At 45.8% G+C, this 27,998-nt stretch overlaps 1 protein-coding gene across 2 annotated transcripts in view; it reads right to left on the bottom strand.

Annotated features, from left to right (window-relative positions):
- The window catches only part of LOC102564825 (vasoactive intestinal polypeptide receptor), a 175,431-nt gene that overhangs the window by 86,224 nt on the left and 61,209 nt on the right, over positions 1–27,998 (bottom strand). For both annotated transcript variants that reach the window (XM_006269009.4, XM_059729231.1), the window contains exon 3: positions 1,622–1,729. In XM_006269009.4, coding sequence (XP_006269071.3) covers positions 1,622–1,729 — 108 coding nt within the window. The remainder of the gene's footprint in view (positions 1–1,621; positions 1,730–27,998) is intronic.

Raw genomic sequence — 27,998 nt, 5'->3', positions numbered from 1 at the left:
TTTGTCTGGTCCATTCAAGCTGTGATTTCTCAATCGTTTGGACTGTTGTCTACTACGTGCACGTGCAAATTCCAGCACAAGGTAGCCTCCATTTCAGTTGAAGCCTGCAAGGGTTACCATATCCAAGAACAGTGAGTTAGGAGGAGACCAGACATCTCATTATTACTTTGTCCGTGGACCAAGGTTTAAAAGTAGGTCTTCAGAACTGTCAGACCAGTGATTTATTCATTTCATCTTTTAGCTTTTCCTGAATGTTGTTCATTGGGTTAGTTTCTCAGCTGGTGACCAAATTTCTCATCTCCTAAGAAAGATTTTATTACACAGAGTAGTCGTGCGGTTATCTTCTGTGTTAGATAATTAATGACAGGCTCTGACTGTACGTTTTATGATGAAGAACTTATTAAACATGTTGATTTGATTTTCTTTGCATAATTGCAATGTGATTGCGTTAAATGGGACTCTGTCTGGGGCCACTATAGATTAGCTTTTCCTAATGGAAGGAAGATTTCACAGAGCACTAGTTTCAGACCTTAGGCTTGTCTTGCCTGTGGTGGTGGCGGCATGATCCATTAAAGCCATTCCCAAGCATGTCCCACTTCTGTTCTGCCCATCCACACCTACAGGCATGCTCAATACCAAGAAGTACTCTGGGACCACTTTGGAGGTGTCCCTTTACAGATGCTCTCAAGCCCTCAGTCTCTGGCATACTTAGGAGCGACCATTAGGGATGAACCTGGGCTGGCCCCACCAACCTACAGCCAAGTGCCTGTGGGTGCAGGTGGGAGGGTGTGTATGGAAACAGCTCTGCCAGGATGCACTAATGCCACGGTAGAAACAATCCCTTGGAAACCTTGATTCAAATTCCTATTCCACAACAGACTCCTTGTATGACCTTAGGTAAATCATTTAATCTTTCTCTGCCCCAGTTACCCTTCAGTACCATGCGAAGAAGAGCACTGCCCTCTCTGAGAAGTTTCCCAAGGCTAAATAAAGATGGTGAGGTGCTCAGGTAATAGCGGGAAGGAAGAAAATGAGCATATATAGATTATACCCAACTATTTGGTGAGGATCTTTGCATTGTTTTTCCTTTCTTCTATTCCAAATTACATAGAAGTTGTCCTAGTGATTCAGTGTCATCTGATGTAGCCAGGTAAAAATGGATTCAGAAATATATAGTTCCCATCCCAAAACCCAAAGGGAAGCAAGGCAGTTTACCTAAAATCAGGGATTTCCTAACCTAGTTATGTACGATCTTAAATAGGTGCGCAATGGTGCGTTAATTGAGTATCCTCCTGATCTTACTTCCACCACAACAGCTGACACCATCAGGACACCGTATTCGTTATGGAAATGCAGGACTCTGTGTCAGTTTAGGTTCTTCTGCAGGACGGTCCCATCATGACAGTGAAGCGGCTTGGTACCCAATCAAGGATTTTTGCAAGTGGCGGCGACTTTTAGGTCATCCCTTGAATGATTGCTCTTTACAGACCAGGATGCATGTCTGCTCAGAGACATCAGGGACAGAAGGCAGAATCTGGCCCACCGATTGCTGGTTATTCCACCTCAATTTTCAACCTCTGAAAGGAAGGCTGAGGGCATAACATCCCTTTGCTCAACTCACCCAAAGAAGCTGAGAAGAACTTGAAATATGTTGGACAAGACATCACCACCACTTCTCCCACTTCTGCCGAAGGCCAGCACGTGATATTGTCCCACATCCTTCTGCAACCTGGAGAAAGAGAAAAGATGGCCATGGGATACATCTGCAGGGACCCAATGCCCCCTCCCATGCAACCTCATTGAACCATGCATCCTCTGGCTTGTTCTTTTCCACCTGATCCCATATATCTCCCTCTTCTGGCTGCTCACAAGGCCCAGCTTCAACAGGAAGGGGAGGCAGGCACCCATATATATATATATATATATATATATACACACACACACACACACACACACACACACACACACACTGAAAAATGTATGTCAAATACTCAAAATAAGGAATACAACAGGGATAAGGAGAGAGAGAAGACTAAAAGATGATTTTCTTTTAACCCGAGGCTAGTAACCTCAGTGGTGGTGGCTTCAGGACTGGAAAGGGAGAAAAGCCTGTTTCTGTGCAAGAACGAGACAGCTGTGCCTTAGTGCATTTGATAAGTGAGAAAAGGGAGGAGTGCTCAGATTAAACCTCTCTCTTTCATCCCGAAATCCCTTGCAAATGAGAGCATCTGAGCTGAACATACCAAGGTGGGCAGAGGTGACAACCACCTCCGTTCCTTGCTAACTTCGCTCATTTTTTATGCTGCTGTCATGGGCATGCACAGACATTTATAGTTGCAGTGCAGTGGATTTGCTGGGAGGAAAGAGCAAGAAAGCAACACCTACACCATCAAAAACAAAACCTCGCCTCCTGAAGCAGATGTTTACCTCCCAAAAGGGAAAAGAACCAGATACTCCATGAAACCCGCTCAAGATTTAGCTATTTCTACCGATTTTTATTGTGCAAAGCACTCCAATTGTGTGGTGAAAAGAACCAGTATAAAACCCCAAGAGCGGGAGAGACAGACAGAACTGGTCGATTTTTTTTTTTTTTTAGTCAAACTATTTTCCATTTAAAAAAGGCAGTTTTGTCAAAATCAAAACATTTCACAGGTTTGTTTCATCAACATTTTTGGCAGGGAAAGAGCCAAAGTATTTCCACAATGTTGCAATGTTTTGTTTTGTGTTCAGCATTTCATGGCTGCTTTTGGACTACATTAAGCTACTCGTTTTATATAACTGCGTATTGAAATGGAAGCGAAAGACTACCTTTTGGTGATCCTGGCTCAATGTTTTCCAGAATTCTTGTTCCTGAGAAATTTCAACATTTTGGCTTGCAAGGCTCTTTGGGTAAATCTGGTATCTTTGATTTGACCAATTCAAATAGTGGGACAAATTCTTCTTAGCAAGCTTTCAGGCACAAATGCCCTTCGTCAGGCTGAGGAAGTGTCCTTATATGGTCTGTGCTACAACCTATGCCCCAGAATCATTTTGGCTTTTCATTCTGATCTGAAATAGTTGGTTTTTTCCCCCCCTCAGACTGTATGAATTTCCTTGGAAATGGGTATTCTGGTTCCTGAGGCAGGATGGGGGTGATGTTGTAGCTTTGATGGTCTAGGAAACATGTAGAAAGCAAGAATATTTTTTGGGGGGTGAAATGATGTCTTTTGGAGAGATGTTAAATCAACTTTTAAGCATGGAAGAAGAGTACTTTGCACTCAATGACTTGTCTAAAATCTTACCCAACCATGCAGTTTAACCAATACAAGAGATCACTCCCAAAAATATCCTTGCCTCTCACATATTTCAGCTGCTGATTGACTTGCTAGGTCGATATAAAGAAGAGGAAGCTGGGAGTCGTATATGATTCCCCAAGTTCAAAGAAAGGACTGTTGGTTGAGACCAGCATCCCGATGGAAGAAATCAACTATGAAAAAGAAAGATTTTAATAAAACATTTTCCCAGTTCAAACACAAGGAACTGTGACAACAACTGTCTCGATGTGTGTCTTGGGTAATTATATACTGCAGGGGAATTTCTCCTTTAAATTAACTTGCATCAATGAATTGTGCTATCTAACAGCTCACCTCCCTAACCAATCTGTAACTACTGCAGCACCGTTGCTATTTCACATCAATAAAGAGAGAAAAAAAAACACTTAGCCTAGAAAATTAATCTAGGCCGTTTTCAAAAAAAGCTACATTCAAAGCTCGTGCTTCATTTCTACAGGGGTAAATGGAAATTTTCCAATGAAGTTTTGAAGTGGGTTTATTGAAGCTTGAAAGGAAAATAACGCAGGCCTCTTTTCGTAGTGCAAGCTCCTCTTTCAGATTCATTAAAATTCAATTTCCAACTTTTAACGTTAGATGCAAAGCTCAGTTCTCACAGGTGGGGCTCATATTTATCTCCCACCAAATGCCCAGGAGATGTGAATATGTTTCAAAGATTCACAGATGTTAGGGTTGGAAGGGACCTCAATAGATTATCGAGTCTGACCCCCTGCATAGGCAGGAAAGAGTGCTGGGTCTAGATGATCCCAGCTAGATGCATATCCATGTTAAGGGTGTTGCCCAAGGAAAAAATGAATGATTGCACCACAGGCTTTCCCAGCATCTATATCTAGCACTGTCTCTGCATCGATCTACCCAGGAATTTAGGAAACAGTCGTTATCCTACGACAGACTGTCTGAAACTCTGGGTGCAGGTGGGAGGCAAAAGGAGCGCGAGATATGAATGTATTAGAAGTTCGGCAAAGTTCCTGACTTCTTTGTACAGTCCAGCGCTCTACTGTAGTGGTCTCTGGCTGCTCTCTCACACTTCCCTCCACCTCTCCCTACCGAGAGCGTAATTCCTTCATTGCGGTAATTCGGATTGAAAACTCCTAGGCCTTGCCTAGTACCTCTCTTCAGGGCCCCATTCAATCTGTGCACTTAAGGGTCGAGACTTAGGGGCTCTCGTGTCTGATATGTAGGTGCCTGAGCACAGAAGGGCAAGTCAACTTGGTTGAGTTTGGCCCCTGGGAGCTCTCCATAATCAGCGGGTAGACTTAGGTGGCTCTAAAGAGACATTCAGATAGGACCGGGGATGTTCTGAATGATGAGAAGGCTAAGGCAGGAATCCAGCCCAGTAGTGATGAAAGACGACTCACAGGAACACTTAAGCACAGGCTCAACTTTACACTCCAGTGCTTACGGCAGCCCCTTGGGAGAGGCTGACCTGGGTTTTTTATCTTAGATGGCCACTGGTTGAAACCCTAAGTAACCCTGACCACAGGGACACACAGCCAGGTCTCCCCTTTCCCAGGAAGGACCAAGCCAGGACTCTGAAGATCTGGGCTGAAGCTCCAGCATTACCACAATTGTCCATGTGACTATGGGCAAGTCTCGTAGGTCGTGGGTGTTACTGCCCTCTAGCATGCCAAGCTGTCCTGGGCAGGCTGCCTCTGAGATCGGAAACTGTGTAGTTGTGGTCAAGCCAGTTAGCCTGGGGGCAGGCTGCATTGCTCCTTAGCCCCCCTGAAGTACTACATGGATGAGGCCTCACTGTATCAGAAGACACCTCCAAGTGCCCCCCCCTAGGAAAAGCGTGGCATTTTATTTATTTATTTATTTTTTTACCAGAATATGCATGTTTTAAAAATAATTCTTTTCTTTTAAAAATGACCCATGCCTTAAATGGAAGTCCAGAAAAATGCTAAAGCTCTTCTTTGCGTCTTGAAGATTGCACCCTGGCAAATGCATCTTTATTTGCTGTTTTATTTTGTTTCTCACACTGAGGAAGTTGCACACAAACTGGTATAAGCGATCAGAAAGCAGTTCAAATCTGTATCACAACAGAAGTTCAGCGCACATAAAGCGCTTTTAAAGTGGCCGAAACGAGTTTAAGAGAAACCTGGATGGATGTAGTATCAGCCTTAACTTATTTAGGTTAAATCGGTTTATTGAACTTCTGTCCCAGATTCAAGTTAACTCATAGTCCCCCAGCATCCCAGGATTCTTTGCTGCTCCCTGCAACCCAACCCCACTGGTAGGTGGGCTATCCTTGGCCCAAGCTGTCTGCTCCAGCCAAGCAGGGAGGCATACCCTAGCGCTCCCAGGCTTCTGGCCAGGGCCACTGGAGGCATGTAGGCCATTGCCAGAATCAGAAGTGAATGTCTGTTCACTTGCTTATTGGTTCAATCTACGCAGTTAAGACTGACCTGAGAAGATTGAACTGATTCAGCTTTGGGCTTTTTGACGGTCTGTACTTAACTGGAGAGTCAGAAAACGTGTGTCTGTCTTAAATTCAAAGGCATCCTATCCTCCAAGGAACATGTTAAGTCTATCATGAGGTGGCAGCTTCAAGTGGCTACATTTGCAGGCATTCATTAAGCAAAGAAAACCCCACACTGCCACAATTACAAGACAGCATCTAAACTACCAAAAACATCCTATAACATGCCTGCAGGGAAAGCAGGAAGATGAAGGCACTGCCAGCCAGTGTCCTGCCACTGCAACAACAGGAAAAAAATGAGTTAATAGCTGCTCAGAGAAAAGAACCAGGCTTAAATTATTACTCGTTTTACTTTTGCTTCAAACAAATGAGGGAGACAGCCCTTTTCTATATCCAGGAGTAAACACGATAGCACAGGGATATCACAATACCACACAGGTAGCGAGACAAAACAGAAAGAAGACTGAAATACAGTAATTCATGTGATGGCTTGTACTTCTTATGCACTTATTATCTATCTATAGATAATATATATTTATAGATAGATATCATCTGACCCTAGCAATCATCCATCTATATATAGAGCGATATATATCCAGATGCTTTTAATGGTATATAGATATCATATATAGATATATATGATATATCATATCTCTCTCTCTCTCTATATATATATTATCTGACCCCAGCAGTCTTTCCTGCCCAAGTGCAGGGGGCCTAGATCCGATGATCTTGTAAGGTCCCTTCCAGCCCCTAACATCTCTGAATCTATATATTAGTGGTGTTTCATTGAAATCACAGAAAAATGTGGATTTAGGGATACTTTTTTTTTTTAATTGAAATTTGGGGGGGTGTTTGTGCATTTGCCCAGCTCCACTCTGTCGTTCCAAACCACTACGCAGCTTCAAATGCATATTTAAGCTTTTCTTAAACCAGCCTGCCAGAAAAATGCTCCCTTCATTATCCCAAAATGTGGATCTTTTCCCTGGAGAATACGGCCATTTGAGACCTACAGCAGGCCATATTCAGTCTTGCAGCAGTGATAACTTACTATTACATAACCCATCAGGGCTGGAAACCAGTGCAGAGTGCATTTGGAAAGGACAGATTCCTGACATCTCCTGAGGGTACACAGCATTTGCTTTCAAGCTAGGCTGAAGATGCCAGACCCGAGGCACACAATATTGTCATGCATGGAAAAGTGATTTTAGATTATTTTGAGAGGTTTATAAATAAATCTGACCCGTTGTAATCATTGTGACCTGAAGTCAATGGAAAAACCTCAGTAAGATGTGAATTGGGCTCATGTCTACTAGCAAAAGACATGAAATGCGCTGATTATCATTAATGAAATGTTGTTCAATGCAATTTGCTCCCTAAAACTTGTTTTTCTAGCAACACACATGCTGTGTGCTAACTGCTTGCTCAGGGAATGCAACAGGGTTGTTAGCATTCACCTGAGACGGTTTGCATAAATCAACTCATGGCTTTGCCTACCATTAGCAAATGAAGCCTAGCAAGCAATGCTGACAGTCTCTGCAATGGCTCTCGGTGCCAAAGGAAATATTATGATCACGTGCTCCTCTGACTCCTGGTAAAACACAGGCCCAAGAATTTGACTCAGTGATTCCTGGAGGGTGGGGATTCAGTTTTTCTTGAACGTTATCAAGCCTTAGTGACGGGTGGCTGCAATCTGCAGGATACGTTTTAGAATGACATCCAGTTTCCATCTGCAACTCCATCCTGATGGACAGCTTATTGCCCCCCCTTGGCAATCAGTTCCAATGGGTAACAGTTTTTACTATTAAAAAGCTGCATTGTATTGGAACCGTTCTCAACTTCAGCTTTCAGGCGCTGGATCTCATTTACCTGTAGCCCATTAGCTTAAAGGGACCCCTAGAATCAGACAGGCCCCTTCCTTCCATCCTGCATCCTGGGGAAGAAAGTATAGACTATAGCAAAGGTGCCTCATAACCAGGGATCCTGGTTTTCTCCAATTAAAAAACAAAACAAAACCCAATTTTCAGTTAAAAAAAGTAACCCCAAATCCACATTTTTCTGTGATTTCAATGACACACCACTAATATATAGATTCAGAGATGTTAGGGGCTGGAAGGGACCTTACAAGTTCATCAGGTCCAGGCTCCCTGCACTTGGGCAGCAAAGACTGCTGGGGTCAGATTATCTATATCTATATCTAGAGAGAGAGAGAGAGAGAGAGAGAGAGAGAGATGAATGACTGCTGGGGTCAGATAGCTATCTATATGTTTCATTTTAATCATGGAAAAATGTAGCTCTAGATCCATATACTATCTATCTATCTATCTATCTATCTATCTATCCAGACAGACAGACAGACAGACACTCTATATAGTATATAGATCTAGAGCTACATTTTTCCAAAATTAAAATGAAACATCACTCTATAAAGACAGATCTAGATTTTTATATCTATATATATATCTATATCTATCCATCTATATTAGATAGATAGATAGATAGATAGATAGATAGATAGATAGATAGATAGATAGATAGATAGATAGATAACCGGGCAAATGAAATAGGCTGCCATCCATCTATATAGATTGATGGCAGATCTCTCTCTCTCTCTCTCTCTCTATATATATATGTATATATATAGTGATGTTTCATTTTAATCATGGAAAAATGTGGATTTGGGGTTACTTTTTTTAAACAGAAAATCAGGGCTTTTTTTTAAATTGGAGAAAACCAGGATCCCTGCTCATAACTTTCTTTTTAATATATAGACTGAATTCTGTAAGTCTCTCACTAGAAGCCTTATAATGTTTTTATCATAACACAGCAGCAGCTTCATCTCTAGCAAATTTCGTTCTCTTCCTGTGGCTTTTTTCCCCCAAAAGGTTAAATAATGAAAGAACAAATCTGCCAGTTCCTATGTGGCACAGGTATACCGTGTTTTGCACAGATGCTTGTGGAGAGATTCGTTTAAAAAATATACACCTGGAGCTTATCTGTGAAGTGGCAGAAAATTACCTGCAGCCAGAACTAAGCATGCAGCTCCTGAACCCAGACTGGGCTGTGCAATGATGATGGTTTCATATAAGTGGAAGATGGATGGTGAGGGGCTGCTTTTTTAAAGTACTGGAGCAATTGGAGACACTGATTCAAAAAAGAAAAACAAAAAACCTTCACATACTTAAGCATCACTGAAGTGCTCCCTACCTAAGAGTCAAATACATGGCTCTCCACAGATATCAGTGCATGTGCGCCAAGGAAGAATTTAGCTCTCATTTAAGCAGTGATCTCATCATATATTTTCCCTAGTATCCCAGGACTCCAATATTCACCTCCGCATCTGCTGCTGGCAGTAGATGGAAAAATAAAGCTGCATTTCATTAATCCCACATGCAGGGGCCGAGATGTCCTAGTCGTGAAGAGAGTGCACTTTTCTAGATGACAGCCTATTTCCTTCGCCCGGGAAGCTCATTCTCACTCTGGTTTGACATTAGGTGGCAGTTTTGAAAATAGCCGACAGAGCTCATAACTGCAGGAGTTAAGGATGACACCTCTTTTAGCACAGAAATTCTGCCCAGAATATAATCCCCAGTGGTTTGTCTGGATGCTTTTAATTATTATTTGCACTGTGCTTGCACTGAAGCAGCAGGTAAAAGTCCCAGTCTGAATCAGGACCCCTTTGAAAAAGGTGTCTTCCATAAAGACATTACCATTTCTATCACTTATATCAATAAAAGTCGAATATGGTCAAAACATACAGTTAAAGAACCACATCTGTGGCCCCACTGTTGTAGAATAAATAGGTATCTGCAAAACACAATTTGCAAATCAATAGTTCTCGTTTCATGTGCAGATGCATGAGGGTGCCTGGAAAGAGGTCATTAATTCCCTACTCTGCAGGCAACAGAAATACAAATGAATTGAAGTAATCAGAACATCCGAATCCAAAATGATTTTGAATTTGAGATGACACCCCAATAATTAGATCTTAGACGTGGAAAGTGTTGTCTTAAATGTGTTTCCACCCCCTCTCCCACCGCAGCAGGGAAAGCAGTAGCAGGGAGGAAGGTGGGGTGGGGGGCAGGCAACAGGGCAGTCAAGTGGTTTGACCCCCCTGCCCATTGCTCCTTCCTACCTGTGCCCTCTGTCTTGCATTTGAGTACAAGGTGGGGCAGGGGGGGGAGAGAGAGGGCTTTCCGAATGGGGAAAATAACCTTGCCTTGGATTTGGGCAAAGGCAGTCGCCTACTGGCATACAACAGGGACTTACGGATCCAAATGGAAGCATTTGAGTTTGAAAGATTTTGGCTTCTTTCAGAGTTAAAGAAGGAAATGGCAAAACAGGAGCCACAAAGGGAAGTTCTCAGTAATTCACTACCAGAGGCTGGCAGGTGCGCTGGCAGAGGGCACAGCTTTGCATCTCAAGCTCTGGGCTCCCACGTTGCCTTCGCTGCGACAAAAGGCACCTCCCCATTTTGACAGTGGAGCTACTTCCACCTTAGGGCGGCATCTATACGGGTTGGCACCTTCAGCCTCCAAGGTGTGATACAGCCAGTGTAATACAGGCCTAGCAGCCCAACTTCTCTGGGCTCTCATTTCCACTGCTGCAAAGCCACAGCACACATGGCTTCTGCTTTTATCTGGTGTCAACAGGGAAGCACTGCGTTGCGGTGAAAGCACAGACAGAGAATCTGGGGACCAGCCCTGCCACAGTCTGCCACGTGACCTTGGTCAAGTCACTTAGGACCACAAGTCCATTAGTTCAGGAGGCCACAGCACAGCACTTCGGTGGAACTGAGAGGCTAAAGTTTCAAGGAGGGATTCAGACAGACCCCACATCAGAAGCCACAGAACTAGGTGCCTAATTTTAGGTGGGGACTGCAAACTCTCCCAAATGCCTAGGGGGAACTAGGCTTCTTAGGCTCTGAACAGATCCACTTGCATCCCACAGGCTCCAGCCGAGCTGCATGGTGATTTGCATTGGTGCTATGGAGCCTAAATCCCCAGAGATACCAGCTTGGAGCACATCCTGTTCACTGATGACCCGGTTCAGGACTCAGCTGGGAGGAAGAGTCCTGGGTCCCAGACCTGCTCCCACGAGCGTGTGTGCATTTCCCATTACACTGTCACTGGTAACAAATCAGAAATAACCTGGAGGAACAAGGGTGACAACTCAGGACTTCCCTTGCTGCACTGCCCACAGCTTCAACAGGGGGGTAAAGGGAAGGAGGGAGGGTACTCCTAAAGCCTGGTGGCTATGGCATGCTCTGGGGGAGTAGAAGACATGGGTTTGACTCCCCTGAGGCTGAGGAGGGCTCAGAATCCAGGTTTCCCGTTCCCTGCTTGCTCTAACCACTAGCCTTTTAATGCAAAAGGTGGGTGTAATCACTGTCAGCCAGCCACCTAAACTCCTGGGAGTAAGCAATACAAAAAAATTGAACTCTTGGTTCCAAAATGATACCTTTTATTGTATATATTATATACATACCAAGTACATCCCTGGGAGTAAGCAAGTAATTTTCAGACAACCCCCTATGCTTCATGCTTCCTGTCAGGTACCTTGAGGCACCTCTGAGCTTTGTGCATTGCCCTTTAGAAGATGCATGGAGATTTTTGGCGATTGTATAGAGATCTTAGTTACCTAAACCTGGTCAAATTGAATCTGCCTCCTATGGCAGGACACCTACATTTTAGCTGTTCCTAGCCTAAGTGCAGGCTCTTTTGTGAGCATACCGGCTCTGGTCTTAATTTCAATCTGTTCCTTAGATTCCTAACTGTAAAAGGGGTCTGATAACACACCTGTCCCATCACCTTTTGTGATTGTACTGCAGCAAAAGAGAGTTGGGCTGGAAATCATGAAAGTTTCCTACCCATAAGACAGTAATAGTTTTTCTAAGGAGGGTGTGGAACATCTATCACTGGACGTTTTAAAGACCAGGTAGGCAAACATATGCCAGGAATGGTTTAGGGATAGTGGATCCTGGGATGGGGCAGGCTGTTAGATTAAAGGGCCTCTCAAAGTCCCTCGTCATTCCCATGCTGCCAAATTTCTAGATGCATGGAGAGCCTTACAGGCTGGACAACGTGGCCTTGCACACTGGATTGCACTGATGCACGACCGGCTCCACCGACCAACCCGACACCACTCATCTGGCCGCTGGTTGGATGCCGCTGGTCTAGGTTGAAAAGGACCACACAGAGGGCACTGCACGACCCAAGGGCAGGGCTGGCTGGGAGCTACCTAACAACATGGTTTGCTTTGCAAATTTCCAATGAGTTAAAATCCAAATGATTTCCAGGTGGGGGGAAAAACCCCCCACTGATTTTGTTAAGTAAACTGCAGAGAAACGCCATCACATTTTTTAAAGCGGCCCATGGTGATGCACCGGTTTTGGTTTGAAATGACTTCTCGCTTTCAACGGTTCATTTATACTAAGTAGAGGTAAAAAAGTCAAATGCTAAAATGAAAATGCGACGTTTCAAAATGATCTGAACACAAGACCGATGGGGGGGGGGATCTGATAACAGCTTTCAAATCCTTGAAGGGTGTTAGAAAAGAGGATGGCGATGGACTATTTGTGGCGGTAAAGGGCAGGACAAGCAGCAGCAGTCTCGAATTGCAAGAGACACTTAGATTGGCTCTTAGGCAGAACTTTATAACTCCAAGGGGTTTTAAACAATAGGGATGGACATGACACACAAACCAGTTTAAGTGATCTTAAGTGAACTGGTTTAAACTTGTAACCGAACAGACATTTAGTGCACGTAAACCAGTTGCATCCCAAACCGAGAAGAAGCTTCTTCGAGAGGTTGGGGAATCTTCCTCTGGAGGTTTTCAAGCGCAGGTTAGACAAATACTTGTCTGGGATGGTTTTGAAAGGGATGATCCTGACTGAAGCAGGGGGCTGGACTAGATGCGATTTCCCGAGGCCCCTTCCAACCCTTTCTCTATGCTTCTAATCATTTGACTGATCCAGTCCAACTCTGCCCCCCTGCCCAGACATCTTGGAAGAACGTTTCAAGGTTTTGACATTGTTCTCTATTTCAGGATGAGAAAAATCTTTCACGTGACAGGAAAACAAGCTTCTGCCTTGCAAAACCCAACGGGCCTTTTCTACGTCTAATACCGATACGTCTACGATCGTGAGACTCATTTGAGAGGGGCCAAAGACAGCCGGGGGTTACTAGCAGCTAGGCTGGAAGTCCAAAGACACGAGGATACTCCGTTGTGTGCTGAGATTGCAGGTCAGTGCTAAATCCTGTCCTTATAAACATAGAAATAAGGCTATATATGCTCCTTCATGGTTATTTACTTCCATTCATTTGCTTGCTTGATTTGGCTTATACACTGGACCTGCTCTTAACCAGTAAACCCTCTGAAAATCCCACTTTACCTAAACCAGCACAAATTGCCATCAAGGCTAGCACAGCATTCACCATTTGCTGTATCAGCAAATACACAGCACTGGATGCATGGGAAATGCACGCTCCACTGGCGTCAGGGTCTGATCGTCTGATCCGAAGCAAATGCATCCAGCCGTAGATTTGCATTTCAACTCTGCACAGCCTTGTATTTATTGTGCGTGCCCCTGCCTGTCACGATGACTTGCATAAGTCCTGGCGTTTATCAGCACTGGAGGAATGCAAAGGGAAAAGTCGCCTGCTAAAGGAAAACAGTAACCCTCGTTAGACGATGCAAAGCCTCAGCTACTCCAGTGCTTTGCTCCCCATAATAATTAGCTCTTTGCCGCATGGAGTTGCTAATTATTTCTTCTCCCAAGCTACCTGTGCAATCCGAATGCTGCGGGAAATTAACTCAGCCACTCGCAGCCCGTGGAAAGGAATCCCAATCTGATCTTAATTATAGGATGCTTCCTTTGACAAGGCAGTATCATGCTTCCCCTCACTGTCTGAAGCTGGCCAACTATTGATTTTTTTTTTCTTACTGCATATGCAAGCAATGCTTATTAATAATAAAAAATGGCTCAGCCCTGCAGGTTTGTATTATCTCACATAAAATGCCTGACAGGTACCTGCCAAGGAAAGAAAAAAGCACACACGCATGCACACATGTGCATGCACACAACTAGTACTTGTTTGAAATACTTTTTAAACACTGGGGTCCTAGGAGTTTCCCCATCATCAATAAAATCTTCCAGGGTAACCAGGGAAGCCAGGACCTGACTTTCTAATGGAAGAAAGAACTGGAAAGTCCCGTGCCCGAAAGCTTGCAGAAAAAGATAATTTCTTTTTTGCAATTTTTCAGTTGTCTAATCATCGCAGAACCAAGACTTCTAGATTTTTGCATTTCTTTTCGTCTCAGACCTACATGGCTACCAAATACATCCGTACTGCTCAGGCTTTCTTTATATATCATCTCATAAAAAAGAAAGGGCACCTTTTCTTCCTTTCTAGGTTATTTTTAAACAAATTCAGCTTTAAAAATGTCCAAGTGAACTGAGTGCTTTTGCTGAATTTAAGCAGGTGATTAACAGAAATCCCAGGTCAGGTGATTAACAGAAAGATATCAGGGCTCCAGGTCAATATTTACCAAAACGGTTGCTTAACGTTAGACACCTGAATGAGTAACTGCTTACCTAAACCGTGCAACAGTTCATGAGTGGAGAGAGGGGGCATGGCCCCGTGTTTAGTGTGCCCTTGTGGGACTTCGTGTCAATCCCCTGCTTTGTCACTGAGCGTTTGCACGATCCAAGGGGAGTCACGTAGGGCGAGACTCCATTGCACGTCTAAGTGGACATAGGTCTCTTCTATCCACTTCAAGTCCCAGAAAATCCATGAATGGGGCTACTTTTGCAACATAGCACCACCTGGCCCTTAAGACTGAACAGGAAGGCGACGAGGAGGAAGAGGACCCACCCACCCACCTTCTGCACTGGCAGTTTTTGAGACTTAGACTCACAGACAATGAGGGCTGGAAGGGACCTCAGACTGCACGCCCCTGCCTGGAACGTGAGGACCTAAGTGAGCCCGACGATCCAGCCAGCCTTTCTATCCACCTTACAGTCCATTCATCCACCCCATACTTCCTTAGCTTGCTTGGGAGAACGCTGTGGGAGACCGTATCCAAAGTCTTGAGCAAGGTGGAATAGGATGGATTGGGATCAGATCCCCGATCCCAAAATAGTGCATCCTCCCATGCATGGAAGTAGGTGCAATCGTTGGGATCAGATCCCATCACACCTTTAAATGCACATCTATCAGCAGCCTTAGAGGATAAGTATTACCAAGTACTCAACAACTGACCTGGCCTTTGTGGGGAGCTCCAGGTGCTAAGAACCTGAGAAAAGCAGACCATTTTTAGTGGGATTTCCAATACTGGGCGCTCATTGCTGAAAAACATGGCTTAAGTGTTTTGTCCAGAGCAAATCAACAGTAGAGCGAAGAACTGCCCTCAGGATCCCCGTCTCCCCAGAGAATCAAGAGCCAACAGAAAGCTTCGTTAGCTTGTCCATCCAGATTCAATATGCAAGTATGCACTGCAGCAAAGTGTGCCGGCGTTTTGTAGCCGCATGTGTCTCCAGGGCTGGACACCGGCATGAGTGAACTGGGCAGCCGCCTGCGGCCCGGACAGAAAGGGGGCCTGAAAACGGTAATTTTTAAATTATTATCATTATCACTGGTGAAGGGCGGCTCGATACTAAAAGTTTGCTCAGGGCTGCCAGGAATCTGGGTACGGTGCTGTGTGTCATTAAAGCTAGTCTGGCCTTGGGAGCAGTGTCAGCACCGGGAGGGAGCTCTCCAGAGCCGATCAATGGCATTATTCAGAGGAATATTTATCTTGAATGCTTGGCTGGTCGGCATTGTAAGGACTCCTCCAGCCTTTACAAGCCAGCCGCACGCAAAAAGGTACACTTGCAGTCCAACTTGTTTCGCGTTCTCACTAGGGCTGTGCCAACACAGGGCCAAGCGAGCCACTGCGGAGGAAGAAACAAACCTGACTGATCTTGATCGTTTCTCTATTAGGATGTGCCAACCAAAACAGAGGGCTTGAGCTATGCTCCTGCAGCTGTGATGGAATATGCATTAGGTACCAAGGAGCTGTCACTCTGACACAGACCACAGACCCACGGGGCCCACAGGTCTGCCTCTGGAGACAGCTAATACTGCGTGCCATGCAAAAAAGGGCAAACAATATGCTTGTGTTATAGCGGAAAGAAGTTTCTACTGCTGCTGAATCCAGAAAACAGGAATTTAGCTACACACATACATTAGTGGTCATAAAATTACTCAGCCTGCTCTATTAAATGTGTTATAGGGACTCCTGCTGTAACAGAAAAAAAAAAAAGGTATAATGAGATGCTTAGAGATCCCAGAGGGTATCCTGCAATGTAGTGCTAAGGAAGCCAGGCACCCACATGCTATTGTGGTGAAAATAAAAAAATCGGGACAGACAGACAAGCAGGAGCTGAATTTATGCCTTTGCTGAGACCCTGCTTTCTTTTTTTCTTTTCTTCCTTCTTTTCTTCTACATCCCTCCCTAAAAAAAGAGACAAACCTACTGATCAAACTAAGGCACTCAGTTTAAATGTCTCAGGATCTGGGGTGCCCCTTGGGAGGTGAGACTTTCAGGGGATGGACGCTAGAGAACTAGGGGTCCCAAAATGAAATGAGTAGGTACTAAGTTTAAACCCAACAAAAGGAAGTTTTTTTTTCCTCCCCCCAACACAGCCGAGAGTTTAGCTAGATTCAAAAAGGGATCGGAAATGTTCTTGGAGGAAAGGGGCATCAGTAGCTATTGAGCCTAGGAGTGAGGGGTACGGCCTCCGAATCAGGACTTCCCAGACCTGAAATGCCGAAGGCTGCACATAGGAGGGGAACAGGGGGGAAAACCCTGGTCAGACCCGGTTCACTCTCCCTTGCAGCATCTGCCCTCTACCACGTGCGACATGGGAGACTGGGCAAGATGGACCTGTGGTCTAACCCAGTCAATGGCTGTTTTTATGTACTAAAGCACCGTCTGAAAATCAGGCCTTCTCTGATGCTTCATGCTGGGAATGCAACAACGGAGATATTATTAAAGACTAAAATAAAGGAAATGGGGAGTTTTACACAGGTTACTATTCTGTTCTGGATCCTGACTAACGGGAAACCTTGGCAAATGATTGTAACATCGTCTCCACCGGGGCATCAAAGTCCAAGACAGAAATTGGCTCCAACACCTTGAAGAGAAAAGAGCCCGGAGGAAGCAAGCAGCTCCCAAACCACCTAACCATGACATATGCATTTGTAACCGCTGTCACGGATCGCGCACATCTTGGATTGGACTATTCAATCACATGAGATGCTGCAAAACCAGCTACATCATAGGCTGCAATATCTGCCGTCTCCCGTAGATGAGAAAGGATGCCAAAAACTGTTACTTCTCAAGTCTCAGAAAGAAACAGCTTGAGCAAAAGGGCTCTTTGTGCTCAAAAGCTCATCTACAATGTCCCCCAACCATGCAGTGGGTCTAATAGAAGAGATCACCACCTCCAAAAAAAATCCTCGCTTGGTGAACTAATGGAAGCATCCAAAGCCATTAGTTACTTTTGCAAACATTGGACCAAATCTACCGTCAACATGAATCTAGTATAGAGATTTTCAGGCCACAAAATGACTAATCGATGGTAAGCCATGCACAGGATCTTTTAATAGGACTTCAGCAGAATATATGGATAGTTGTCTTTTGGTAAATGCATCAAGAATATATTCAATACAGAGCCCTTCCTGTAGGGCTAATGCTTCAGGATACAATTTGTGGCCCAGGTACCTTGGCCCAGGTAACCGGCCTAAAGATGTCCTCTTTTCCCCAGTAATGAGCTTTCAGAATGAGAAACCATAGCAAAGTTGCATGCTCCCAAACCTCAGCACGCGTAGAAAAAACAGCAAGCAGGGCCAAAATACCTGAGTTTCATGGATGCTCAAGAGAAGAGGTTCCCAGACAACAACACAATCTTTATTATTTTTTTCTTTAAGTCAAATATTTTTATTGGACAAAGATGTGATATCCCCCGTCAGCTTATGTAAAAAAAGGAAACATTGCCATAAGTTGCGGTTATGGAATTGGACCGCAAGAGCAGCGCAGCTCGCTTTGGGTCTGATCCTACATCCCTAATTCGTTTTAATCTCCCGCTGGCTTCAGGGAGGTTTCTGTTTCCCATCACGATTTGGCTCTCGCGTCTTATGACCTCTACACACATTCACCTTCCTGCTTTTAGCGTGAAGGAGCAGCTGTGGAGGGTGAAAGGGCTGAGCAGTAAGACCTCACCCTTGGTCCGCAGCTGGGGATAAACTTCATTTTCACCTGGGCCTTCACATCCTGCCAGTATTAAAGCCAAATATTTACTGGTTAGCGAGAAGGAAAGTTGCAGCTGGCGTTCTGCAAGACCTCCCTCATTTCTAAACCTCCCTTAAACACAAGCCATAATTGGAGCTGGGAGCTTGAAAATGCTGTCCCTGTAACACCACCATGTACAACAATAGACACGTCAAGGCTTCTGGATATCAAGAGCATACGTCTTCTTAGACCTACCCAAGCTATGTAAGGCCTGATCCATAGCTCATCATCAAGAGATCACCACCTCCAGGCACTAACAATCAGGAAGGAGTTTCCCTAACCATCGATCTGATCAAGGGAAAATACATCTGGTGACTATGTCTGAGCAGTTCTCCAATGTTTTGAGCAGGCTGCTTGCTGCAGCAGCATTTTCTCCTGATTATTTTTGTAACCGTTGCCTAGCTAAGTGCACAGTGTATTTACAAGTTATCCTAAAAAAGCACAAGGCATTCCCAAATGTTCTGCGTCTCCAGATGAATATCCCTTTTTCAGCATAAGATTTATCTCCATTAAATGGTTGTTAATCCCCAAAAGCTAGAAGACAGCTGTTCCCGACAAATAAACACCACAGTGTGCTACAAAGGCTGCAGCCTGAATATTTTAGCAACCCTCCAAACAAAAGCAAATCCTTGGACCCAATGAGGCGGCGACGTAGAAAAAATGCTGGAGCTGGGATCGCTCGTTCTACCATATGCTTGCACGAGGAAACCTCTCCAGCAGTGGTGCTCAACCTCGTTCGACTAAAAGCGCCCCTGAGAAAATACCGTCTCTTAGCTTTCATTCAGTTCTTACTGCAAAAAAAATAGTACGGGTAATACAGTCATTGTTCTGTCGCAAAGAAGGCAGAAAGACCACGGCAGGTCAGAACATGAGAACATAGTGGTCCACGCTGGTCCGTCTCGCGCAGTATCCCGTCTTCATCAGTGGCAGGAGTAGCAGCTTTACAAGGGGAGCACTGAATTGGCTATATCCAGAGTGATCTGTCCCTGTTCATTACCATCCATCATCATTATTTTAGAAATATCAGAGCAGACATCCCAGTTTAATAGACTCCTACAGAAGTTGGAAGGAACCTACATGGGAAGGGCTGGAAGGGACCTCCACGGGAAGGACACAGACCACCCTACACGAATCATCGTCTGGCCTCTTAGCAAAACTGCACAATCAACCCTGACGTAACACTGGATATAACACCCTAACCTGACACAAGTCAAGTGTGGGGACCACAGCACCCAATGTCTTCCTGCTGTAAATGTGGCAGTCGACCTGTTCCTGAATGAAGGGGCAAGACCCTCTAGCCAGGAACTTCCCAGTTTAAGTCCCAGCAGGAGCATTGGGTACAGCCTGGCCAAAATCCCCAGCCTGGTTGCAGCCAACACTCAATGCTTCTGAGGAAGGCTTCAAAAAACCCTGATCCATGTAGGTGGAAGGGGAGGAGAAGTGGATTTCCATCCCAGCCCCATGTAGCAACCAGCAAAGCCCAGATCATGGGAAGTACACAGATCTATCATCCATGAATCTGTCTAGTCTCTTTTTGAACCTGGCTGTGCTTTCTGTCTCTAAAACCTCCTGTGGCAACGAGTTCCACGAGTTAACTATGTAAAAAAAAGTACTTTCTTTTGTTAAAATGCTTTCCACACTGTGGATTCGTAGTTCTTGTGAATCACGTGAAAGTGTCTGCACACCTAACAGTGCTAATAGTGTGTGGCAGCCCGTAGCACCCTTGAGCAGATCTCCTGGCACCCCAAGGAGTCACGGTAACCTGGCTGAGCATCACTGCTGTAAACATCCTGCGAGATGCTGCAGACTACGGGATGGACTCACAATCGTGTCTGTGCAAAAGCAAACAGGGGCCAGATGTCAGCGTGGATTGGCTTGGCACCACAGCGCGGATCGACAGGAACAGATTTCTGATGTGAACCTTCCCAGCCCATCGGCAATGGGAGTTTTACTCTAAAACAGGCAATGCAGCAGGTAACTTAAGCAGGGATTTTGGTCTGCCTAATGCAAGGACTATTATCTCTTTAAAAGGTATCAAGCATTCACTATATTTTTCTCAAGGTCATGACAATCTCTCAACTCCCTGTTGTATGACCACTGCTCACAAGTCATTTTGATGTGGAAATCCTAGAGCACACCTTGGAGAACGGGGGTGGTTGCTTATAATTGCAGACACCCACAGTAAATTTTGGAACTGGAATTCAACCGTTGCAAAGCCTGAAGGTGTTCAAGTGTGGGGTTTTGGCTTAGGCTCATCCAGAGAGAAATATGCACCCCATCCCCCTTTAATTTGACAGGCGTTTGCTGTGGCAATGATTTTAGATGATGGAATAAGGGAGGGAGGGAGGCAGCTTTCATTTCTTTCAGTTTTTTGAATGAACAGACATAGGTTTAGGGGCTGAATAACATGGGGAGCTTTTAAATGAAGCTCTCTTTCTCTACATAGCTAGTGTACATATAACATAGGCTAATGGTTTTCAAACTTTTTTCATTTGCAGACTCCTAAAAAAAAAATTGAAAAGAGGTGCAGACCCCTTTGGAAATGTCAAATGGAGATGCAGACCCCTTTGAAGGTTTTCAAGAAGGGGCCACACAGGCATCTACCTTGGATGGTTTAGGAATAGCACACCCTGCATCAATGCAGAGGGTTGGACTAGATGACTCTCAAAGTCTCTTTGAACCCTATGATCCTACATTAAAGGGCATCGTTGCCACTGGCAGCAAGTGGACCTTTCATTGGCACCCTTCCCAAAAAAGGCTCCAGGCAGCTTTACAGTAAGAGACAGAAACAATATATTAATGTGAGTGGAAAAGAATATAAAACAAAAGCTCCCTAAACAGTACCCCAGCCTACCCTGGCTTGCTAGGTATGGGTGAAGCATGTTATCAGGGTGTGCTAGGATGTCCTACTCTAAGAAGCTAACTGAAGCTTACAGACAAAGCAAACCTGGGCACAAGAAAGGAGCCCCCTTCCCCTTGCCCTGTATAAACAGGAGAAGAAGCGATCAGAAGTTTTGCTAAATGCTATGGATCCATCTGGGGTCCCTCTGGTCCTAGGATAACTAGGCTTTCAAACGGTATTTTCTGACTGCAGGTCTGACTGCTCTGAGGCAAGAGCCTTATAAAACTGTATATGAGGAAGGGAGGAGTCTGTCTGCACCTTAGAAGAGTCATACTGTGCCACCCTGGGGTGCCATGAGATTGTTCTGAGGGTGCCACCAGGTGCCATACTATTAGGTGCAAAAGGCTATGCTCAATTCACCAGATGAACCCAAAGAGGAGCCTGCTCAGGGCCAGCACCCAGCAGATGAGGTGGACCCTCCTGGCCATTTGGGGCCAAGAGGACACACTTTGACAGTTCGCACCACAATGAGCACATCTGGGTGATGGGTGCCCAGATGGCAGGCCAGGGGCACCAGAAGACATGACAGCAGCGACCCACGAAGGCCAACTGTGCAGCCACGGCCTACTGACAGCTGGCCCCGAGGTGCAGGAGTCTCTGCTGCAGTGCCATACTACAGCCTAGGCAGCCGTGTGGTCCCCATCTGGGTCTGGCAAGCGTGCAGCCATGGGGCCGCAGGTCCAAGGGGGGGCATGCTGTCGTAGGTGGCAGCAGGTCATAGCTGGGCAGCAGCCCCCACTGTCAGACTGCTGCAGTGGGTAGAGGGTGCAGGGGCCACTCTAGGTTCGGGCTGCTTTAGCACAGCAGCTGGCACAAGGGGTAGTGCCCCCAGACACCAACTGGCTGGGCCTCAGAAGCTCCTGAAGTCCAGTAGCCCTGTGGTGCTTGCCAGGGCAGCTTTCTTTACTGCAGGCGCAGGCCCCAACTTCTAGCCGGCCCCTGGCTGAAGATCCACAAGGACCTGGGCAGGGTCAGTTTGCTCCAAGTGGCACAATTTGCCCTACACCAAGGTGCATGTTCAGGCACTGGTGCTGGGGCACAAATCTCGGGCACAAATTTGCGCCGCTGCTACCTGAGCTGCTGCAAGCGCGCGTGCCGGCAGGTGTGGACGCACCCTCCGAGTTCTTTGCAACAAAAAAATGCTCAATCACCTGCATTTTTCTGTAGGAAATGAGTGAAAGCTAAGAGCTGGCACTGCATGAGGCTGAGAGCCACTGTCCCAGAATATTAGAGGAACTGTGTTGTTTGATCAGGCTGGAGGCCTTCTTAATGAGGATACTGTTTTTCTTACTTTGGTTTTTAGCCCTCTTCCCCTTTGAATCCCATACCAGGATCTGAGGAGTCTGAACCGCACCTGTTCTGGTGATGGAGACGGCAGACCTCATGGCTGCCAATCCAATAGCTATCAAAACTGCCCAGCTCCAACTGTCTGAGCATGTTAGCAGACCTCATCCCCACGTAAAGGCCAAGAATTGGCTTCAGCTTTTACAGGAAAAGAGCTATTAACCATCTCTTATCTTCCTGCACTATAAACAGATGGCGATGCATAAACAGACTCCTCATTTAAACTGCATTAACCTTTCTTCAGCTTGGCTTTTAGTTTCCATATGTTTGCTACATCTATCACAACATGCATCTTGATTTCTTCAAAAGAGACAGCAACACAGCAGCTCTAGCCTCCAAATCTAGTCGCGAGAGTGGACATAGATGCACGTGGCTCTCTCTGCATAAGAGTCGCTCCTCACTGAGGCTCAGCACCAAGTGTACCAGGCACCAAAACATGCATAGTGCCTGGGATCCACTGGCAGACAGCCATGCCCTGCACAACTGCACCTGGTGAGATGAGTTTGCAAGTCCTGAGGCAGGCGTGTGTTTTGCATTTGTGAACTGAGCACACAAGAGTGTGAGATCTGGGCTACTAGTCCTTTAACTTTCCCAGAAGCCACTTGTCCCATGAAAAAAACTGGGATATTGGTCTCCATGACTTAAAATGGAAGCCCATGGTTTGAGCTCCCACTCAGTTCATGAGCTCTTTTCACTCCTGTTCACTTTGATGAGAGTTCAGGAAGCTCCAAACCTTGCAGAAAGCTCGTGGCTCTGCAAAGCCTTAAGGCGGCAGAAAGTTAGTGCAGAAAATGCCATTCCACTTGCTCAGGTCATTTGTTCCAATTGTCAGGAGTTCCCTAAGCTCAAATGATCCTCTTGATCACGTCCTTCACACCCAAGTATTTCTTCTCCAGGCCCGTGAAGTAATTACCAAGTCGTGGGCTACCTTTCCAAGTGTCAGCGTGCCATCCCAGACTCCCACCGCTCTCCAAATAAATTCCCTTCACCTTATTTCATAGATTTCATAGACATTCGGGTTGGAAGGGACCTTGGAAGAAAATTGAGTCCAGCTCCCTGCCCAAGGGGCAGAAAGTCAGCAGGGATCATAGGATCCCAGCAAGATAAGCATCCAGGTGTCTCTTGAAGGTGTTCAAAGTAGGTGCTTGAACCACCTCCAGTGGCAGGCTATTCCAGACCTTGGGGGCTCGGACACTGAAGAAGTTCTCTCTTATGTCCAGCCTGTAACAGCCACGGTGGAGTTTGTGACTGTTAGACCTCATCATCCCTTGGAGCGCTCTGGTGAACAGACGTTCCCCCAGGTATTGGTGGTCACTCCTGATAAACTTATAGGTGGCCATCACATCGCCCCTGAGCCTGCGCTTTTCCAGGCTGAGAAGTCCCACAGCTCTCAGCCTCTCATCATAAGGTCTGTTTTCCTGACCTCTGATCATGCGCATGACTCTCCTCTGCACCCTCTCAAGCTTCTCCACATCCTTTTTGAATTGTGGAGCCCAAAACTAGACGCAGTACTCCAGCTGTGGCCTCACCAAGGCCGAGTACAACAGGAGAATGACATCCTGGGATTTGCTTGAGAAGCGTGTATGGATGCAAGCCAGTGTTTTGCTTGCTTTACTAGCAGCAGTATCACATTGAAGGCTCATGTTCATCTTGTGGTCAATCATGACCCCCGAGTCCCTTTCATCCATAGTGCTAGCCAGCATAGCACTGCTGATCCTATAAGGATGCTGTGGGTTTTTCTTCCCAAGGTGGAGAAACTTGCATTTTTCAGTGTGAAACACCATCAGGTTTTTCTCCACCCATTTCCTGAGCCTGTTGTGGTCAGCCTAGATCGCCCTCCTGTCCTCAGGTGTGGACATTACATGGCACCTTCCCGCTCCGTGCCGCTGTCCAGAGAGCAGTCTGCCCGAGCCTGCGTCACATGGCAGCCTGACAAATCTTACAACAGATCCTGGAGCTCTGGTGCTAATTCTCGTGGTGTAAGGAATGCAAGATTTTAAGGGGAATTGATTAGGAGTAACGAGATAATCAGACCAAACACAATTTGGCGACCAAGCATGGGTTGCAGTGGCCTGTCTCGGTGATAAATCCTCTTCTTTCTGAAGATCAGCTCTTTGGAATCCAACCGAGCGGGGTCAGAGGAAAGAGGAAACTTTCTCTTCAAAGAAAATCCTGTTCCTTTTGTGCTTTGGGAACGTTACATAAGGAAAGCCAATGCAAGTCAGTGAGCAGCGGGGCACTGACGGTTTGCGGCGTGCCCCGCAGCATGCCTTCAGGTGCTGTGGAGCACTCCGCCTAGAGAGAGATCTGCCGTTGCCTTTGAAAGCAAAACAAGGACAAAAACTTGCCTTCGGTTCTACTCAGGGAAAGTGCCTCTCTGCTGCCGGTAGTTTTATGCATAGTTACACTGCGTTTACAGGCAGGCTGGGGGGAAAAATAAAGGATCCTTGGAGTGAAGTCCCACCTGGATTTCACTTGCGGACCTGGCGACTGGATGTCACCTGTGGATACTGTGGGAGGCACTGACAGAAATGACCATAGTTGCCCCATCTGCCCCTGAAACCGCTCTACAGCCATGACCAAATACAAGTGTATGGCTGCAGAGTGCTTTAAAAGGCCCCGATCCCACGACAACCTGAACCCTCATTACCCAAGGGTTCAGATGAAGGTGCTTCAAATCGGAGCGCCTTCATTAACTTGTGTCTGCACGTGTTGGAAGCAGGCCTGGATTGAGGTGGGGGGGCTCCAATCCACCCACCTGTCCAGTTTTTACCTGGGATTTCTCACTGAAACCAAAAAGAGCAGCGCATAGGAAGTGAACATTTGTGGTAACGCAGTAGTAGTAGAATGATACAACTTTAAGACATCCGACCAAAAATAAGCAGGGATAAGTTAGACGGTATGCAGTATATACAGTCTACATAACCGGTACTTGCTGGGCTTGGACCTCATTCCAGTGGAGAAGGCCTGGAAAACACCTTCTCGTGCTGAGAAACTGGGAGTCTGGATGAGGCTCTCAGGCCGCATAAAGCAAACGCAGAGGAAGTCCACTAACTCAGTTGGAGTCTTGCTGGATTTGAACCACTGGATCCGCCAGCAGAGCTGCACGCATCTCTCTCAAGGGCATCCTGAGCCAAACAGCCCTCAGACAAGGTCATACTCAAAATACAATGCAAGAACCACAGCAACTTCCAGGGGCTTTGGGTGGGGGCCACGGTGCGGTGGAGCCATCTGCTGAGGCTGATGGGAGCTACATTAGAGGGCAGAATAAGTCCTATTAGTAGTAGTTTAAAGCTCTTCTGTGCACAACTCTACATAGCGACTTCAAAGGGAAAACTGGCTACACAACAGTTAGTTGTATATTCGGTAACCACTACCGAATTAGGGGCAGCTGCTCCCCGATTTCATGGGCAAAGCACAGGGCCCAAAAGCCAGTTCGTGGGCAGACCACAGGAGGCGCCCTCCCCCATGCCTCTGATTGGCCAAGCATTTTCTTTTCAGTACATTATTTTTTCCTCCCACGGATTTCACGGGCATTGCCCGCTTTCGTGAAATCCGCAATAATTGCTATTTTAGTAGGTCCCTAACCGTAGTACCCCTTGAGTCTGCAGTGGCTCCCTGTTGAGACTGGTACAAACGGCTGTTTCCGTGCTGACGTTGAAGGCACAGTGGATTGGCATTTGTCCCTTGCTGGTCTTGAACCTCTGAGACGGAAGGATGGGCTACCAGTGCGTTCCCTCCACCCTTCAGCCGTTCTAGGGCTGGAGAAATCCCACAGCAAGTGGCAGCACCGCTCAAACTAAATAACGAATGCAGATGAATCAGTCTGCTCACAGAAGACATAATTAAGAGTAAAAGGGACTCGCTATTCATAACATAATTGTAGCTGGGCTTCAAAAGGCCTTCTGAGTCTTTACTACTCTTACCTAATTAAACTTACAACACCCCTGAGAGGCAGGCTTTATTATCTTCATTTTACAGATCAATAAATGGAGAGAAAAAAAAAGATCCGCAGAGGTAGGGGTTGTTACATCTGCTAACGAGCATGTGAAGGACTGCAGGTGCACAGCACCCTCTGAAAACTGACTGCGAGTTCCCATCTGTACTAGGGACAGGATGCAAACTCTGGAGTTCACGGTCCCTGGCTGGGAACTACCTGCGCATCCACGGTAGTCCTGTTTTGGAGTTAGCATTGCCTTTTCTTCCTCTGTGCATACAGACTCTGCTATTGCAGCGTCCGAGGCATTCACAGTCTTTCGTGTATTTGCTTTTGGCAGTGCCCTGAGAAAGGGAAGTGCCGTTATCCCTATTTAACAGAAGGGAAATTGTGACCTACAGAAACTAAGTGATCTCCCCACAGCCATGGTACAAGTCCTTGGCAAAGCTGGGGTCTTGAACCCAGCTCTCTGCAGTCTCCTAACCCCTGGGCCCTCCTGAGAGTTGTTTTCAAAGTCCCTTTGTGGGTTTTCTTAACAGATGCCTGGAAATTAATGGCTGGCCAATTGCTGGGAATTAATTACATCCACACATCTCACAACCAACCTTCCAACGAGAACTAATGCACATAATTGCTACTGGAGAAAAAAAAAAATATGAGGGGACAAGATTTCATTCTCAGGTAGAAACAAAAAAGAGATTTTTTTAAATGATGAAGAAAGTGGCATTCCCTGCTGTTGGTAGTTTTATTACTAGCTACACTGCATCACAAACAGGCTGGGAAAAAAAGTACTGGAACTGAAGCCCCAGCTCCATTGACATCAGTGGGGTCTGGATTTCACTGCAGTCTCCCAAGAAACAGGGTTGGGAAGTTAAAAAAGACACAGTAAAACCGGATAGGAAACCTGTCAAAGAAAGTGGAGGTTGAATATTAACAAATGGGCGGAGAGAAATATGTTTGCTAGCGTTAAATAACAGTAACAGCATTGATTTTTCTTTTGGCTCAATGGCAAATAAAACCAAAGCATTTCCTAGAGAGAACGATGAGGAAAATCCACATCGCCATTAGCAGCTTTGGAAAAGTTTCTCCTGGTGGCCTGAGCCGAGCTCTGGAAGCAAAGGTGGCCACTGGTTCACCACAGGTGGTCCCAGTGCACCTCCCAGTTTTCCATTTGAAATGAGAACGTGAAGCAAGAGCTCCCTAGTGGCACATTAACTGCCTCCTGCACATAGGGACTGGCCGATAAATAAATGCGGGCGATTAAATCGTGTCTAGGATGGAGCGTTAAGGCAGCAGTGGCAGGGGGATGACTCATATTGGATGAGTCAGTAAGGCTCAGAGGTGAGCTGGATCCTTAGCTGTAGGCGTTAGACCTTGTTTTTTGCATCATAATCAGGTCCCTTTTGGAACCGACTTTGACTGGTTGAAATTCAACATGGGGAAGTAAAGCCAGAAAAATCTCCACACACTTGCAGCATTAGCAATGAGTATGTTTTTATAGTCAAATCAGTGGATATGTCCATGGTCAATGAAACCCAACTGTATTTCTCGGCTGATTCAGTGACAGCAGGTCACAATCAAAATTCATTTTCTCTTATACATATAACTAATAGACAACCTTCTCCCATCATGCTAGAGAACATGGCAAACTTGGATACAGGAAACATTGCGGACTTGGTTTTCAGAGGTTCAAAGCACATGCTAGGTCTTATAGGTTAAGTGCAGACA

This window comes from Alligator mississippiensis, chromosome 5 (genome assembly GCF_030867095.1).
Source record: "Alligator mississippiensis isolate rAllMis1 chromosome 5, rAllMis1, whole genome shotgun sequence".
Lineage (NCBI taxonomy): Eukaryota > Metazoa > Chordata > Crocodylia > Alligatoridae > Alligator > Alligator mississippiensis.
This window is presented reverse-complemented; position numbering and strand designations above follow the sequence as displayed.